The 19,657-nt window shown below is 40.9% G+C and overlaps 1 protein-coding gene across 1 annotated transcript in view; it reads right to left on the bottom strand.

Moving 5' to 3' along the window:
* LOC126195286 (cytoplasmic dynein 2 intermediate chain 2-like) overlaps nucleotides 1–19,657 on the bottom strand; it is a 99,475-nt gene that overhangs the window by 45,788 nt on the left and 34,030 nt on the right. Inside the window, exons 3-5 of the mRNA XM_049933833.1 lie at nucleotides 13,277–13,504; nucleotides 13,080–13,201; nucleotides 7,848–7,963 (exon numbers count right to left, since the gene is read on the bottom strand). Coding sequence (XP_049789790.1) covers nucleotides 7,848–7,963; nucleotides 13,080–13,201; nucleotides 13,277–13,504 — 466 coding nt within the window. The remainder of the gene's footprint in view (nucleotides 1–7,847; nucleotides 7,964–13,079; nucleotides 13,202–13,276; nucleotides 13,505–19,657) is intronic.

Raw genomic sequence — 19,657 nt, 5'->3', positions numbered from 1 at the left:
AGGTCAAGCATTGAAGTTAAGTCAAGAATATTTAAAGTATTTGTTAACTGCTGCTAACAGATTACTAAAATTGGATACCTATGTAAACATCAAGAAGGACCCGGTCTCTGACCATGAATCTTCAGAATTAGAAAACTGAATTTAATGAGGATGTTTCTGTTGAGCCAATAAATATAAAATTAGAAGTTGATTTATCAAAAGTAGAATCTGATTTGAATTTAAATGAGACTGCTAGGTTAGAACCAGTCTCTGATAAGGAAGTCGTTGAGATTGAAATCAAAAAGTGAAAACAGAATTAATAACTTTATAAGATAATGAAACTGAGCTCAATATGTCTCAATTTCCATCAGGTTAAGAAATGCGAGAAACTCCTTTGAAATCAGTGGAAGTGCCAAGTGGCAACGTAGAGGCTCCATATTGGATGCAATTATTGTTTGCTTAACTTGAGTCACATCTTAAGGAAATGAGGGATAGTACACTAAAGTGTTAAAAGATAGTAATAAAGAATTGGAAAGAAAAATTGATTCTAGTAATAAAGAGTTAAGAGATGAAATGACCTCAAAAATGAATAGTTTAAATTATAAAACTGATGCTATCCACCATGATATACAAGTTAAAGTAGGGGAACAGTTAAATAAAATGCATAGTACCGTTAATTGCATAACTGACAAAGTTGACAAAGATTTCCAAGTGCAGATGAACTTTTGGAAGGGAGGTTGTGAGAAAGAATAGGCAACAAATCTAAACTTTGTTCTAACAGAATAAATGTGGTAAAGGTTAAAGTAGATACGTGTCAGAAAAATATTGAGGAAGTAAAAGAAACTTTTTGTGAAGAGGTGGAGGAAATATGTTCTGACAGGGTGGAAGCAGTAGAATTACAGGTAAAAGAACTGAATACTAACTTTGATAATCTAGAAAATAGACTGACCTCTAGTAGTTCTAGTAATACTACTGTGCAGCATGTGGCTTCAGTTGACGCCGCTTTTATCGGGTGTTGACAATTCGTATGTTTATGATGCACACAAACAAATTCATCCACTAGAATTCTGGAATGATTTTAAAGATGTTTTGCCTAATGCATGGTAATAAAGGGAGAAAATTTTCTTCGTAAGAAGTCACTTGTCAGGAGATGCTTTGTGGTAGTCAGCTGACGTTATGATAAAGTGGTAAACTCTGTCTGAATTTAAATCTGCATTTCTTAATGAATACTGGTCACACAATAAATAAAACTATGTTTTAAGAGAATTTTGGAGTGGTAAAAAGTTTGCCCCAGGACGTGAATCAGTAAAAGATTTCTCTAGGAATGTGTTTCACGACTGTCACATCTAACAGAAAAGATGAAACCGGATATGATTATTATGGGTTTAGAAGGTAAGCTGCCTTGGTACTGGCAGAAAAGAATCGTTTCCGCATCTAGAGATAATGTAGATAGATTCATTGAATATCTAGAGAGATTGAAAAAAATAGCTACTGTGGAGCAGCAAATGCAGAATAGTAACAGAGCTTCTAACAGTCATGTACAAAATAGAAACCAGGGCAATGGGAACGTAAATGTTAGACGTATGGAGGTTAGGAATACAAGAACTAATTATCAAAATTGGGGCTGTGGCGGAGGAAGAGGCAGTAGTCACTCACCATGCTTTTGTAACAATTATCACGACAAAAGCAGAGAAGTAAACACGGGGCCATTGAGACAAGGAGGAGGACAAAATGCTACCATATCTAATACTTTAGCAAATGAACACAACAGGCTGCATGTGGGAAACTAAATCCCGTCTATGAGGAAACTGGCACTCAACAGGAGGTAACCGTAATACAGCCAGTAACAAAAACCCAAGCAACAGTCAAGCAAACACACACAGACAGAACAAAAGGATGATGAAATAGGAACAGACAGTACCAGTGATGTGTTAAACCACTCTCATAATATAGTTGATAGTATTGTTGATAATCTAGAGAAATGGGTCAAATAAGAACAAGAATACACTATAGATACTAATAGGAAAAAGTACTTACCGGATTTGAATCTGATGTGGACGAAGATGAGATAAAAGCTTACATCTTCAATAAGAGCTAAAGTTGAGGTAGCGGAAGTGGACTCAGTTTTGCAAAGTTTTAAAGAAGAGAAGTTGATGAATGAAAGGGGTAGCAATAGCAATGAGGTGAAGGAACCTAATAGCTGTATTAACTTGCCTCAAATGGTAGAGGCTGATGACATTATTATAAGTAGCAATGTTGTGCAGAGACACAGTTGCTCAGAGTTAGAGGATGGTTTGGCTGATATGCAGCAAAAAGAAGTAGAGAGAGTTGTCAAGTGCTTTGATTTAAAATTAGTGGACATGTTGGAAAAGGCAGATAAACATGTAGAAATTGATGAGGTGGAAGAAAATTGAGAAGGATTTAATGGAAGATGTATATGAGAAAGCTGTTCAGAGTAAAATAACTCACCCTATTATCAAAACGAACATATCAGGAGTAACAATACATTGCCTTCTTGACAGTGGCAGTGAAGCAAATGCTTTGTCCCAAGCATTTTTTGATTCTATTCCCAATAAAAGTGAATTAACAGTCATGAAAGTAAGTGGTTTAAAAATAATAGGTGCTACTGGAAAAGTTTCTAGACCAGTTCCGCACGAAGCTTTGATACCCATTGGTATAAGTGCTGTAGTAATAGATCATCCTTGTTTAATAGTGTTAGGCTTAAGTGCTGATATGTTGATTGGTACTGATTTCCTGTCAAAATATCAGAGAAAGATTGATTTTGACCAGAACAATTTAGTTTTAACTTTACCTGATTCTCAAGTGATAAAATAACCTTTTATAGGAAGTCATATAGGCAGTAATAATGAAACCTCAGAACTGCCTATTAGGAAAATAATGAATTGGGATACCCAAGGAGTAAAAAGGAATTAAGTCTATGGAATACTGTAGCTCTTCAGAGATTTAAAAATAACAGTAACTAGTTACTGTAGGCAGTCTGCCACTCTTTGGCAGATATACGGTTCAGTGTACCACGCGGTGCCAGCTGGAAGGAACTTTATTTCTGTTTCAAGTTTCATTCGCTTCTTCTGTTCTATCATAGTAAGTAAGACTCATGTATGTCTTCATGTTGTATATATTCTATTAGGTTATAAAGTCTTCTTAGTAAGTAATCTTCCTAGCGTATGGTGAAAGTAAATTTGGGTACCAATAAAATGATAAACATGGCTAAAAATAAATAGATAAAAATAAGATCCATAAAAAGGGTTAGTAACTACATAGTAGAGATACACTTTGCATTATATGATGTTATTAAAGCTAGGAATGCTTAAAAACAATCCATTAGAATCTGCATAAAGCAATAATTTCGGTGGGAGTAAGGTTGTCTGAGGAGAAGAAAGGGTAGGAATGTAATGCCCCTAGAGGCAAGCAATAGCATTTTAACTTTAATCAAAGGGAGATTTGTGGAAGTGGTGAGAGGATCACACCAAATATATAAATAAATAAGGAGATCAGTGGGCTGACAAAGAGACAAAGAGAGAAAGAAGTGGCGAAATAGATGTACTTTGCAATGCGTAAATGGAGAAGTGAAGTAAATAGGCTGAGATATATGATTAAATGGAGAATTGATGAATAATTTTCCTCGCGTCTCATAAAATGGTGGAAAAACGCTTAATTTTGCTTAAGGCAGATAGTAAATTTAATTGGTAAAAATAGACAACAGAATCCTACAAAAACGTTGGGAAATGCAGATCATAAAAATCAATATGTTGAAAATAAAAACGAATTTTAATAATGCATACAAGAAGGCAAAGTAAGAGCTGTTAAGCAAATGACTTCTTTAGTAAACTAATCCACATGATAATTGAGCCAAGCAAAAGTAAAACTTGCAAAGGTTATTCAATCTTCTAAGTTAATGGAACATCTCAAATAATAAAATAAACTGCAAATTTGCCAAAAAGTCACTGTTTAAGAACATATAGGTAACTGGAATACATAAAAGCTATGATTTACAAAAGAAAAGAAAAGCATGAATGCAAAGTTTGTGATTCAGGCTAAATTATGAAGTAAAATGACTTGTTTTCTCAAATATAACTTATTGCTAATTGTCGTTCTGATAACATCTTAATTATTAGCACTCTTGCCAGAATATAGACAGTAAAATGTGCTTTGTCCTCCCTTAGATGTAAGTTGAGAACAGAAGCTTAGGCTATGTTGCCTGTTTCTCAGGGACATGGAGACTGCATGAAAGACTACCTTCAAGCTACAGTGGGAATGGACGCATGGACGACCCAAACTGCAGTGAAACATTTCCTTTCCTTTTATAATGAAATAGAATGAAAAAGTAGATTCTCCTCCCACATTTATAATCAGTTAGCGAAAAAGTCTAATACAGATGTCCACCTTAGTGCCTACAATTGTGGTGAGAAATGTAAGTACAAGTAAAGTGAAAAAAATGCATGCGAGTTTCTTTTCAGGTAAAGACTGAAAAATTTATAAGCAAAAAATTTTTTGTAACTATTGAAAAATTTATGTAATGTTTCTTTGTACATTTTGTAAATGATTTTGTGAAAGTCTTTTACATTATATTTTCTATGTGTGTATATAAGTGTGATTAATTTTGTATGTGTAGCAATAAAGAAATTTCTAAAAAAATCAATTTTATTTAAAAGAGGTAAACTAAATCATTACATCACTTGTTTTTTGGATATTTAATTTTATTCAAAAATAGATTGTTACACAAAAATAAATAGGGGGTGATGATGCAAAGAAAGCACTATATCATGGGTGAGAGGCGAGCGAGTGTGCCAGGACTTCCCCAGTTCACTGCTAGTAGCGACATGTCACCTTAACGCATCTGCGCCTAGCGCACAAGTATTACGCCACAATTAAGTATGAAATTAAAAGTCAAAAATAACGTTTAAAACTTTGTTAAAACATAGTTTAGTACAATAATGTTACAAATATGATGTCTGTAGGTACCTAGACTTGATAGTTTCGGTAAAAATGCAGTTTTAAGAGAAAAATAAGTGGTGCTAAATAATAAAGCTAGAAAGCCAGAATTTGATCAGAATGAGCCTATGGAGCTCATAAATAAGTGGTGCAAGTTTCGAAGCTAAAAAACGAAAATTAACACTGGAATCCATGTTTTTAGGAAAATGGAAGGCATAAAATATGGGACTTGCAATTAGAAAGGTAAAAATTTGGTTTATGCTTCAGTTCACCCAAAAAAACCATAACTAAGAGACCACGTTAAGCTAACTCTTATAGTTTTTGAGTAATTAAGTAAAAACCAGATTTGGAACTAAAATATAACCAATTGTTGTAGGTTAAATACCTGTAATTTTAATAGTAGAGAAGTTTGGTTTAAGCAGATGATAAAACCTACCAAATAATAGAAATATACCAAATTTTAGAGTTGTACTATTAATAACAGCCAATACATGTTCTAGTAAAGGTATGGTTCAGAGGTAATGATCTACCGTTAGTCCCATTATAAAAATTCTAGAAGGCAAAATTTTTATTCAAGCGAGCTGAAACTTTTTCTGGGTTTTCAAATAACTTACCTGAATAGATGTAAAAATTAAGAAGTTTCTGAATTAATTAATAACTATGATATTAAACATTGTGTGTCCAAGAAAGCGATCGTTCTGAGGCTGCTGCTGTGTGTTAAAACAGTAGACAACAAATGTTCCTTCAGCCGTCTGCTGCAGCGGCACCTATATAAATACAGCCCGAGAGGCAGTAAGGAGGTTCACTTCGCACTTAGCCACTGTAAGATCCACGTCTGTTAAATGTCGGATCGCGCTCTGCCTCGGATGATGTCACAGCTGGACTGAGACAATAGATCACTTAGAATTCACCAAAGTAACTGTTAGTGTGCCGTCCATGATATTTACAAATACATGTGGTAAGTGGCAACTATTATTCCAATTTTTATGGCGAGCATTAATTTTGAACATTTATTTTGAAGCTCCAATCTGGTAGGAATTTACCGTAGAGGGCACCTCAGAACTTTTAAAAGTGCTATTTAGAATAGAAATATCTACTGTCGATTGTACATAGTGAATTTCAAAGTGTTGTACGTGGGTCACTAAAAAAGAAATGCACATTATTTTTTAAAATCCATCTTTTATTCTACATGTTTGAAAGTTTTACAGTGTGTAGATACATCCTTCAGGAACAATATTTTCATTTCTCCACATAATTTCCATCCCTCTCAACTGCCTTATGCCATCTTGTAACCAGCATCTGTATACCCGCACGGTATAATTCTGGACCAACCTGTTGGAGCCACTGTTTGGCAGCGTGTACAAGGGAGTCATCATCTTCAAATCTTGTTCCATGAAGAATCTTTCAGTTTCCCAAAGAGATGATAGTCACATGGAGTCAGGTCAGGATTGTAAGGCGGGTGTTTCAGTGTTGTCCATCCAAGTTTTGTAATCGCTTCCATGGTTTTTTGGCTGACAAGTGGCCGTGCATTGTCATGCAACAGCAGAACATCCTGCTTTTGCCGATGTGGTTGAACATGACTCAGTCGAGCTTTAAGTTTCTTCAGTGTCGTCACATATGCATAAGAATTTATGGTGGTTCCACTTGGCATGATGTCCACAAGCAAGAGTCCTTTGGAATCAAAAAACACTGTAGCCATAACTTTTCCAGCAGAAGGTGTGATTTTGATTTTTTTTTCTTGGGTGAATTTGCATGATGCCATTCCACTGATTGCCTCTTCGTCTCTGGTGAAAAATGATGGAGTCATGTTTCATCACCTGTCACAATTCTTCCAAGGAATTCATCTCCACCATTCCTGTACTCTTCCAAAAGTTCGCTGCATACCGTTTTTCTTGTTTCTTTGTGAGCCACTGTCAACATCCTGGGAACCCACCTGGCACAAACCACTTTTAACGCCAACACTTTCAGTATTCTGCAAACACTTCCTTTCCCTATCCCAACATAGCATGACAATTAGCAGTCACCAATTCGTTAACTCTCTGCACATGTGTGTGCAGTACGAAGCCTGCCACTGCGAGGACAATCCTCAATATTGTTGTGCCCGCTTTCATCACATCACCTGCTTGCCCACCGACTAACTGTACTGCGATCGACAGCTGAATCTCCATACACCTTTTTCAACCTCTTGTGGATGTTTCCCACTGTCTCATTTTCACAGCACAGGAATTCTATGACAGCAGGTTGCTTCTGACGAACATCAAGTGTAGCAGCCATCTTGAAGACATGCTGTGACGGTGCCACTCACAGGAACACGTTGAACTCCGCTGCAGAGTGAAAAATCTCACGTTGAACTAAGTTTGAAAACAAGAGGGAAGGGTGTATCTACACACTGTAAAACTTTCACACATGCAGAATGAAAACTGTATTTTTACAAAAATAGTGTGCATTTCTTTTGGAGTGACCCTCATACATGAGAGACTTTACTCAAAATATGTATTAACTAGAATAAATGAAAAGCAATACAATAGAACAAAAGCAAACTGGTACTTTTCATTTATGTTCATGTTGTTCTACCAAGAACCGATGAAAAATTCTGTTAAAAGATATTAACTAGAAATTTATATTGTCATTTAAAATCATAGCCCTGATCCCGCTAAGTAGAAGGAGAATAGAAACATTTCTTTCAGTGGGCTGGATCAGAATGTGGCTGTCCAGACAGGAAACTAAGGTCAGTATGTTTCCCTTCATTTTCTGGCTGACCACAAAATTAATTGCCAGGCTTGCATGAATAAGACAGTGAACTGTACAAATAACCAACTATTATCATCATTTGAAGAACTGTACCTGCCGCCCCACACAGTCAATACTATTTATAAAATAATTTACAGACATAAAGCTGACATTTTTTCACATACCACTGAATGTTCCAGCAGCTAGTACAGATGGCACATATGGATGATATGCGAGGGCTGTTGTGCAAGAAGTTGTTTCCAATGTTTTCTGTGGAGCAGCTGTAGGGTCGAAATTCTTTCTGTTAAGTAGCAATGACAAATAAAAAAGTGTTAGGTCTAAATGTATAAACCAGATGGGGAAAAAAAAACATTTCAACAATATGATCATTTATATTTGCAAAAATTAAAGTCAACTTCAGAGTGAAATCTTCCATCTATAATTTAATAATAATCCATCACAATGATTGCTGCTTTCTCATACGGTCACATTTTACTGATGTAGATTTGCAATAATGTGCCTTTCATTATTTTGTCTAAAAATCAGTTTTAGATGTTTTTGAAGCATTACCACCCTTAACTGATCACAACATTCATAATAATCTTCTTCTTGTCTAAAAATATGTTTTTGATGCACTCGATATTCCTCACTAGCAAAACTTACACCAAACTTAAAGCCTATATTGCTTTAATCTTCTTTCTTCAGCCTCCTCTCCATGACCTCTTGTAGCAGTTTCAAAGTATGAGAAAAAACTCCCAACATTATTTCACCTTGATAGAAATCATTAACATAGAATAAATCTTTCATTCTGCAGCACAGTGAGTGCTGTTTCGAAACTTCTTGGCAGATTAAGAGTGTGTGGCAGACCAGGACTTGAAGCTGGAACCTTACATTGCCAACTGAGCTATCGCAGAAAGACACACAATCCACGTCCACAGCTTCAGCTCTGCCATTACATCTCTACTACTATCCAAACTCGCTTTGTGGAAACTGACCAGTGGCATTGCTGCAGCTGATGTAACAGTACTTTGGTCTGCTATGCACTTGCCTACTCCCGTGGCCTTTTCCAACAGCCAGGGCAGCACTGCTACTTTACTCAAAGGGAAACTCCCCATCGCACCCCATCAGATTTAGTGGTTGAAAACAAACAGCCATGGTATTGTGGCTAACTGGTTACAGTGTTGTACTGCAAGCCAGATGGGCTGTGTTCAAAATTCACTCATGCTATCTACTTCTTCCCCCCCCCCCCCCCCCCTCCAACTTCACAACATTATGGACTGTCCATCCCGTCACTAACATGTTTGTTCTCTTTCTGTAGTCTTGGCAGTTGTCATACTATACAATGATTATTGAATATGTGTTATGTGGTTAAATTACATTACTGTTGCAAGTAAATGTAATGAATAGTTAGGGCAGACGAGCTATCATGTAGAGGTCTCACAGAAATGAAAACAACAAATAAACGGGTGTTAGCTATGTTACAACAAAGGACTTCAAGAGTCAAAACTTTCAAAACAGAACGTAACTTCAAAAATGTTAAAAGCATATGCTTTGACACAGCATAGAGCCTGTGTCATTATGAAACTGTTTCATTCATTTGTTGCAGCTTCTGTGCCAAACTATTATGTTTTCATCATTTCCTTGGGAGTGATTACATTCACATTAATACGAACTCCTAAATCAGGCAAGGAGGCATATCTACTCACTTACTAGGCATAAAAATTAGTTGCGTCAATAAGAGATTACTATCATGTGACACACATACTGTCACTAATGCTGCGTATGAAATGCCACATGAATTTTCTGATGGAGGATTTGGTTGACTTGTCATAAAACATTTGCGGTTCCCGTTCAAAAAGTACTTCCTTTTGGCTGCTAATAGAGTAGTTGTGCAGAATCAGCTGTCACTGTATGTCCCTTCCTCACACCTTGCTGTTGCAAATGGATGTTACACCACGACACAGACACAAATTTGAACACAGTGGAAAAAAAGAAACTGGTAGGAGGGAGATTTGAAAACGGTTCGTCTGCTTGGCTGTCCAACATTGTTACCACTTAACCACAATGCCATTGCTCTTTTAGGCTGCTCTATACTGCACTTGTCCTTGGACCATTCACTGTTTGTATTTTGCTTTTTTTTCACAGTTCAGTACACCTTCTTCCTACTTTCATGCTGGATCTTTCTGATGGGCTGTCCACTGAAAACTCTTACCACTGAATCTGGGAGGGGTGTGATAGGGAGTTTCCTTAGTCAGTGGCACCAAATAATAGTGGTGGCACTACACTAGATAGCTCAACTGATGTGGTTCCAAATCCTGTCTGGCACACCGGAGGTTTCAGAAATCATTAACACCCCCCCCCCCCCCCCACCACCACCACCACCAAAAAAAGTATCCACTGACAACTAGGACCCCTGCTCAGAGGGTTCTGTACAAACTTAATTATGTATATAGATAATAACAACAGTTCCATGTGGCTCATTGGCTTGATGCAAATCTTTCCATCGGACGCCACTTTGGTGACTTACTTGTCCCTAACCAACCCCAATTATGCAACCAGGGAAGGAGGACCTACAGTTTAAAGTGGAATCCAAAATACATATTTCTGGGGCCGCCTTATATCACTGAGAGGTGAAGGCTACGTTAAAATGAAAACTAAAAAATAAAGTGGTCTGACCAAGATTTGATTCGATCCTGTGACCTCTCAGTTACCAGCCACAAGCTTCACCACTAGACCACCAGGCTTGATTGTACACATAAGGGGCAGTCAAATGAAAATGTGTTACCAAGGTTCTTTCGAGTATGCGACAGAAATTTTGTTGTAACGGCGTTACACATCTTCTGTACAGTTTCAGTCTCTCTCTGTGTGCTTTCTATATTTTTGGAGCCCTCAAGAAAGACACACTTCGGACAAAGAAGTACATGAAATCGTGCTTCTGTCGGCAACTGCAAACATTTTTTCATGAAGGCACTGACCTTCTTGTCTCACAGTGGGACACATGTATTAACAGCTGCAGCAATTACTTTTGAAATAATAAACAGTTTACTTAATTTTATTCTGTCTGTCTTATTTTCATTTCACTGGCCCTTATAGATAGTTCATCTATAGGTTTTGATGTAGGAGCTTGCGAGTTTAAAAAAATGTGACATATGTGGCAATATCTTTGGACTGTATTGACTTAGAAGCTTAAATTCTTTACACCACCAAGAAACCGTAGATCTTAGCATTTAAAATAAATTTCAACTTGATACTTCTATCCATTCCTGAGAAAAAGGGCTTTTAACAATCAGATGGACAAACAGATGAGCAGACAACAAAGTGATCTTGTATGAGTTCCGGGTTTACCGACTGAGGTAGCCTATGGAACCCTAAAAATGAAGCTTTTAAATGAAGATGATCCAACACAGGTATTTCATTTTGAATTCCTTTGTACTATTAGTATTTTGTGTTTCTTGTAATTACAAATCTAATTCTTGGAAAATTTTCATTGTCTAGTAGAGTTGGAGTAACAAGATTCCAGACAGCCGGTAGCACTGCTGCCAGCTTTTAGCTGTGAAGTGCAAATGGCTGCAGGTGGAAACAATAGCCATCTACAGTGCTCTGGCAACACCAAGGCATTACCATAGAAATGTTTACATTATCATGTTACATTACCGGTTGAGATAGATATGTGAAATTGCCAAGCCCGGCCTACTACAACTATGAGGGACCTTATGTTGATTCGACTATAGGACATTCACATCTAAGAGTTATTTGCTTAACTTTAAATGACCGTATACAGGGCTTCAGGTTTGGTCACTGTTACGAAACTGATATTTTATGTAGGAGCATGAGGGGAATCTTTTCTAGTCACCTACAATCCATAATCACTCACATGCATCAAACTCATTGACGACACATTTTATGACCCTGACCCAAAGAGAGAAACCCTATCCTCATTTGTCCAGAATCTCAACACCTTCTCTTCCAATTGTCCCTCCTTGTCTCAGAGGATACCCTACCTGGATGTTAACTTTCACCTAACAGCAGTTTCATTACAATGTTTGTTCACATTAAACTTACCAGTCACTGGCAATACCTGAACGCCAACAGCCCATTCCAAACTGAAAAATCTCTTCTAAACAGCTTTGCCAACAATGGCTGCAGCATCTGCAGTGTCAGGTTGAGGCTTTTGCAAATGGAATCTGTACTCCTCAATTCGTCCTGAAACATATCTCTATATAAACCCAACATCCCTCATGCACTGATGATGATCTTGAAAAAGTATCCCGTCTATTACCGAGTACTACATAGGACTGGACCAAGTGAACCCCATTCTCCAACAGATCTTAGACTAACTCTCAATGTGCCTTGAAATGAGGATACTCTTCGCACTCTGATCAAAGAGGTATTTTCAGTGCTCATTCTTACATAATAATCTCATCTGTCCATCTTTTAACACTGCTTCCAGCCCCTTACCCAGATGCAAGCCTCTTCCAAACAGTCACACAGTGACTACTATCCCAACCTTGTCATTGCCATTTTTTCTACATTAGAGGTAGGGCTGCCTGGGCAAACAGCCTATCCACCAACTTTACTGCAATCACTTGCAGCATTCAATATGGGTACCTATTCAGATAATTCAGTTAACACATATGCTGCTCAGCAAGGATGAGATGACTTACAGCTGAGAAGTGTTTTTTGCAGGGCACATCTGCAAACTCAATTGGATAAGTCATGTACGGCAGATGTGGTGTCTTGTCAGTAAGCTTTGATACAGGCACACGTTTTTAGACACACCTGAAGATAGGGCTCAGTCCCTGAAACCTGATAGTGTAAAAACTTCAGTCAATAAATAATTTTACACTGCATAGAACAGTTGTGGTTTGGCAAGTTGTTATCCTGTTCTTCTTGCCTGTCCACTGCTGAAGATATTTCCACACGGTGAGATGCGAGCTGACCTCCTAACACTGCCACTAATTTAAAAGATGCTGTGTGATAAATCTGACCTGTTTTGTTTCGTGAGCTTCTGTCAGACTCTACAGATGCATCACAGCAGCTAATTTTGAACACCTCAATGAATCAACAGCACGAACCTAATTGTGTCATATTTTTCTTTGTCCTTTCTGAGCCTGACAGTAATTTGAAGTACAGCAAATGGCACTTCAGCTTAGAATGGTATCACTTGCATCGGTAAAAGTAGTGGTAATTATATTATGCAATTATCTTTGCATGTACTATCCACTTCTTTTTCTTTGATTGCCTGAAGCAACAAATGGGAGTCTGTGACAGGTTTCCTGATAACTTTATTATCCATGATAGAATTAGACTGAAATGTGATAACTTGCCTTTTAGCTAGTAGCCACCTATTTAGCCTATATTACAGAGCACATCTAACCCTTTAGTGAACACAAACTCAGTATTTAACATGATCTTACCTACTGACACTGTACAGGGAGACTGATCCCCTGTGGTCACACCATGCCTCATGCTTCACAGCACTGGATGCCACAGCTAAGATACTGCCATTGCAGTTCCATGACACTCCTGTGACTTTTACCTGTTTTGGAAGCAACAAGTTAGATATACTATATAAATATATTAGCCATTTCAATAAAGAACACTGGACCCATACCTCTACATCACATGCTGCACTGGATGGCTGTAGAGTGTACAACTTTTGTGCTTGAGTTATGTCATCTTCATAATTGTTTGCATAGCGTAAATCATCAAATGCACGGCTTCTGTTATTCTTTTCGAGTTCTGTTACGACTGCAGGGCAAACCCTGTTTAAAAATGAAGCAAGTCTAGAATAGTCCACTTGAGGAGCACAGGAAGTCTGCTCTTTATCCTCTGTCTGAATCTAAAACAGAAATGATGAACACACAAGATAAGAACATAGGCAACCAAAATACAACACAGTACTTACTTGTTCACTGACATTGTTTTACTTAGTAGGCAACACTTGTGTAACACAACTGAAGAAAAAAAGAGTAAAACTTTCATATTCATATAAATTTGGACAAGAATAACTCAAGAGTCATAGCAAATAATTAACTTACTTTACTATGCAGAATCAATATGGCGATAAGTATTAGCAGCACAGCACTATACACACTGCTGGAAAAAAAAAAGTTGCAACACTAGGAAGGAGTTGTGTGACATAAATGGAAGTTCGAAGGCATTTACCTACATCTTAAAGATGACATCTATTCAAATTTCACACCAGTTGCATAAGAGTGGGGCTAGTAGCACCACTATGAGGATGCAAATCAGGTTTGCTTTAAATATATGCTGTAACAGTAATGAGTGTTAGTTGCCTTTGAGACTGGACACAGTGGGTTGATGTTAACAAAGCATGCCTTTATGGCGACAAAGATGCTGTTATCAACACCTCACTGAAACTGAACAAGGTAATGTAATAGGGCTACGAGAAGCTGGGAGTTCCTTCTGTGATATTGTAAAAAGACTTGGTAGGAATGCAGCCAATGTACACAATCACTGGCAATGGTAGCTATGCAAAGGTACGGTCGCAAGACTGGGCTCCAGATGGCCATGTGGCACTACCGAGAGGGAAGGCTATTGTGTTCGGCATATAGTTGGTTGGTTGGTCTGTTTAAAAAGAGAGGGGAAGGGACCAAACTGCTAGGTCATTGGTCCCTTGTTCCAAATAAAACAATGCCACAAGGGTGAGAATAAAACAAGCGAGACTGACAACACAAAATGGAGAGAAAGGAAAAACTACAAGAACGATGGAATGGCAACAAACACTTAAATTGACAAAAGGGGAGAAGAAACCCACAGAAACGCAAGAAACAGGTAGAAAAGATTAAAACGACAAAACAGATTACCATGGCTGGCTGACCATGAGAATAAAAAGGAGAAGCAACACACTCAAACCTCCACCCGAAAAGCACTACGGTGGATGACACAGGGGGATAAAGGACATGCACTAAAACTTAGATCAAATGATAAAACCCACCCTCATGAATAAAACGTCAAACTAAATGAGCCAATGAGGTGTTGTCAGATCAAATTATCGGCAACGAGACCGTAACCGAAGATTTCGTCACAGGGCAGTCAAAGTGGGACAGTGCACCAGAATATGGGCAACTGTCAACAGGGCGCTGCATCGACACTCGGGCAGGTCATCAACACACAGGAGGTGGCCGTGGGGTACCCAAGCGTGGCCAATGTGGAGCCGGCAGAGCACCACAGAGTCCTTGCAAGAGGCCTGCATGGAGGACTGCCACACATTCGTAGTGTCCTTAATGGCACGCAGTCTGTTGTGCATACTGAGACTATGCCATTCTGTTGCCCAAAGCCGAAAGACCTGGTGGCGTAAAAATGAACGGAGGTCAGTTATTGGAATGTCGATCTCCATAAGTGGTTTGCATTAATCCTGTTTGGCCATCCTGTCAGCAAGTTCGCTGCCTGGGATTCCAACATGTCCTGGGTCCACACAAACACCACTGAATGACCAGACCATTCCAGGGCATAGATGGACTCCTGGATGTTTGCTGCCAACGGATGGCGAGGGTAGCACTAGTCGATAGCTTGTAGGCTGCTCCAGGGGACAGTACACAAAAGAAACGACTCCCCAGGGTGTGAATGGATCTGCTCAAGAGCACGATTTAGCCACCCGCCCTGCAGTGAAAACACTGCAGCCATCACGCAAGGAATGCTGTTCAATACGTCCTTGATGGACATATGCGAAGCCGACATGACCATCAGCAATCGAGCCATGGGTGTAAACCACTTCATGGCCTCAGTACATGTCAAGAATCTAGAGGAAGTGACAGCAGAGAGCTGTGGGGTGAACTGAGTCCTTTGGGCCATGTGAAAGGTCCAGGCGAAGCCGCTGCCTAAGTGTACACCATGGAGAACTACAAACGTGTGCAATGTAACTGGTGAGCAGTTGTGTATGCCTGACCTGCAATGGAGGGACTCCAGCCTCCGCCAGGACACTGGTCACTGGACTCATCCTAAAAGCTTCTGCTGCTAGTCGAATGCCACAGTGGTGCACTGGGTCGAGTACATGCAATACTGGGGATGCCGCCGAACCATAAACCAAACTCCCATAGTCAAGGCAGGATTGAACAAGAGCTCTGTAGAGATGCAGCAGTGTAGAGCGATCTGCACCGCAGTTGGTGTAGCTCAGGCAGCGGAGGGCATTGAGGTGCTGCCAGCACTTCCACTTCAGCTGACGAAGGTGAGGAAGCCAAGTCAATTGGGCATCGAAAACCAGTCCTAAAAATCAATATGTGCAGTGAGGGGATCATCAGTGAGGTAAAGTTGTGGTTCCAGATGAACAACACTGGCAGAAGTGCATAACACATGACTATGTGGCTGAAAACTGCAAGCCATTGGCTAGAGCCCATGACTGCGCCTTGTGGATGGCTGCCTGTAGGTGCCGCTCAGCAACACCAGTACTGGTGGAGCAGTACGAAATGCAGAAGTTGTCTGCACACAGAGAGAGTGAGACAGACGGCCCTACAGCTGCTGCTAGACCATTAATGGCCACTAAAACTAGAGATACAATCAATACAGAGCCCTGCGGGACCCCATTCTCCTGAATATTGGGGGGGGGGGGGGGGACACTATGGGAGGCACCAACTTGGACATGGAAAGTATGAAGCGACAGTAAATTCTGCGTAAAACTTGGGTGCGGGCCTCGGAGACCCCACTCGTATAATGTGGCAAGGACACGATTTCGCCAGGTCGTGTCACACACTTTTTGTTAATCAAAAAAGATGGCAACAAGGTGTTGGCATCTCGAAAAGGTTGTTCAGATGGCACAATTGAGGGACACAATATTATCAGTGTTAGAGCAACCCAGGAGGAAACCGCCCTGGCACAGAGCCAGTAGGCTACGGGGCTCCAGGACCCGACCCGACCCAACCCAACCCAACCCAACTGCAGACACACCATACGTTCCAGCAGCTTACAAAGAACCTTTGTGAGGATGATGGGCTGATAGCTATCCACATCAAGTGTGTTTTTGTTGGATTTGAGCACTGGTATGATGGTGCTCTCCCACCAGTGCAATGGAAAGACGTCACCGCACCAGATCCGGTTGAAGATCATGAGGAGACGTCACTTGCAGTCAGACGAGAGATGTTTAATCATATGACTGTGGATCCGATCTGGCCCAGAAGCTCTGTCAGGGCCATGTGCAAGGGCACTGAGGAGCTCCCACTCTGTAAATGGGGTATTATAGGGTTCACTGTGGTGTGTAGTGAACGAGAGGACTTTCCCTTCCATCCGCCAGGACGGAAGGCTGGGTGGGGAATTCTCCAACACTGAGGCGCGAGCTTAGTGCTCGGCAATCGGATTTGCACTGGTAGGTAACACGTCATTTATGTTAACACCGGGAACACCTGTTGAGGTCTGGCACCCAAAAACTCGTTTGATCTTCGACCAGACTTGGGAAGGTGATGTATGGCACCCAATGGTCAAGACGTATCTCTCCCAGCACTCCTGTTTCCATCATTTGATAAGCTGGCAAATGTGGGCACAGAGCCATTTAAAGGCTATGTGCTCCAGGGAAGGGTGATGCTTATGCCAATGTAGAGCTTGCCGATGCTCCTTAATTGCCTCAGCGACTTCCGGCAACTACCAAAGGACTGTTTTTCGCTGGGGGCACCCTAAAGAATGAGGGATCACATTTTCTGCTGCAGAAATGATCATTGTAGTTACCTGCTCAACCAGCACGTCATTGTTACCATGTGGGCAAGATTCAATGGTGACAGCAGAGGTGAAGGCTTCCCAGTCTGCCTTGTTTAAAGCCCATCTGGGCAGATGTCCATGGGCCTGATGCCGGGGCAGTAACAGGATGATGGGGAAGTGGTCACACCACACAGGTCGTCACATGCTCTCTAGTGGATACATGGGAAAAGGCCAGAACTGCAAACCGAGAGATCAATGGCTGAATATGTGCCATATGCCACACTGAAATGTGTGGGGGCACCTTTATTTAAGAGGCATAGGTTGAGCTGTGACAGTAAATTTATGACATCTCTGCCTAGGCCAGTAAGCACGGTGCCACCCCACAAGAGGTTATGAGCATTAAAATCTCCCAAAAGTAGGAAAGGTTTAGAGAGTTGATCAATCAGTGCAGCCAATGCATTCAGGGGTACTGCACCATCTGGAGGAAGATATACATTGCAGACAGTTATTTCCTCCATTGTCCTTATCCTGACAGCCACATCTTCAAGAGGGGCTTGAAGGGGCACAGGTTCACTGCATACTGAGTTCAGGACATAGACACAAACTCCACGTGACACTCAATAGTCACTATGGTTCTTGTAATATCCCCTATAGCCGTGAAGCACAAGGGTCCACATTTCCAGGAACCAAGTTTCCTGAAGGGCAATGCAGAAAGCAGGTGTAAAGCTTAAGTGTTGCCGTAGTTCAGCCAGGTGGTGGAAAAAACCACTGCAATTCCACTGGAGGATGGCGTTATCGTGAGGCTGGGAAGGCATGAAGTGTGCAAGGAGGCAGGTTATGCCTCAGGGTTACCTGCTGCCACAGACTGAGTATTTGCAGCCATTTCTATAGTGGATGAGGCATCAGTGAAATAAAGGTCAGCAGGGGACTCTTAAGATCTCCACCACATCCTCAGATGCAGAATTGAAACGGAGTGTAGTCTTAGCAGACTACTTCTTAGTTTGCTTGCTGTCTCGCTTCTCTTTAGGGGCTTGCTGAAAAGATTTCTCTGAAGCAGCTTCAGGCACAGAGGAAGGTTGGTTGGTTGGTTTGAGGATTAAAGGGACCAAACTGCAGAGGTCATCGGTCCCTTGTTTCATAAACACACAGAGCACAGGGAAACCACCCACTAGTCAATCGAAGCACAAGATAAAAATTCCAGGGGAAGAAAATCCCCAAGGTCAATAATAAAGAAACATGGAAAACGGAGCACAGCAACAAAAACAACACAGAGAAGAAAGGCAGAAGGAATTAAAACTGCACAGCAGAGGACTGTGGCTGGCTGATCACGAAAATAATAGGATGAGCCAGCCACTCTGCAACATGTTAAAACCTCCAGCCTAAAAGATTAGGGTGGAGTCAAATGACAACACAAAACAAAGTAAAAGATACAGCACAAAAGAGGGTGATGTAATAAAATTAAATGGACCTATAAAAGCCGCTTGCGCGAATAAAACTTAAAACACGATCTGCCATAGAGACATTGTCACCTAAAAGAGATGATAAATCACCCTGGAGATTAAAAGCACGTCTGAGAGCGGTTAAAAGAGGACATTCCAACAACAGATGGGCCACCGTCATGGTTGCACCACAGCGAAAACGAGGGGGGTCCTCTCGACGCAGCAGATGACCATGCGTCAGCCAGGAGTGACCAATGCGCAGCCTACAGAGAATAACAGAATCCCTGCGAGAGGCCCGCATGGAGGAACCCCACACGGTCGTGGTCTCCTTTACACGCCGCAGCTTGTTGGGTACAGACAGAGTGCGCCATTCGTCTGCCCACATCCCAAAGACCCGACGGCGTAACACCGATCGGAGATCAGTGGCCGGGAGGCCGATCTCCAACGGCAGTTTGCGGGTGGCTGCTTTAGCTAACTTGTCGGCGTGTTCGTTTCCTGCTATCCCAACGTGTCCCGGGGTCCATATGAACACCACTGAACATCCACGCTGGTCAAGAGCATGAACGGACTCCTGGATGGCAACAACAATGGGATGGCGTGGGTAGCACTGGCCAAGAGCCTGCAGACTACTGAGAGAGTCACTGCAAATGACAAAAGACTCTCCAGTGCTGGTACGAATACGCTCAAGGGCACGAAAAATGGCCGTTAGCTCTGTGGTGTAAACACTGCAGCCGTCCGGCAAGGAGCGCTGGTCTACATAGTCCGCATGAGCATAAGCGTACCCCACACGGCCATCAACCATCGAGCCATCTGTATAGATAGCCTCCGAGTCGCGGGATGCGTCGAGGAGAGCACAAAATTGACGGCGCAAGACTGCAGGAGGAACTGAATCCTTTTGCCATTGTGAG

The sequence above is a fragment of the Schistocerca nitens genome, chromosome 7 (genome assembly GCF_023898315.1).
Source record: "Schistocerca nitens isolate TAMUIC-IGC-003100 chromosome 7, iqSchNite1.1, whole genome shotgun sequence".
NCBI lineage: Eukaryota > Metazoa > Arthropoda > Insecta > Orthoptera > Acrididae > Schistocerca > Schistocerca nitens.
This window is presented reverse-complemented; position numbering and strand designations above follow the sequence as displayed.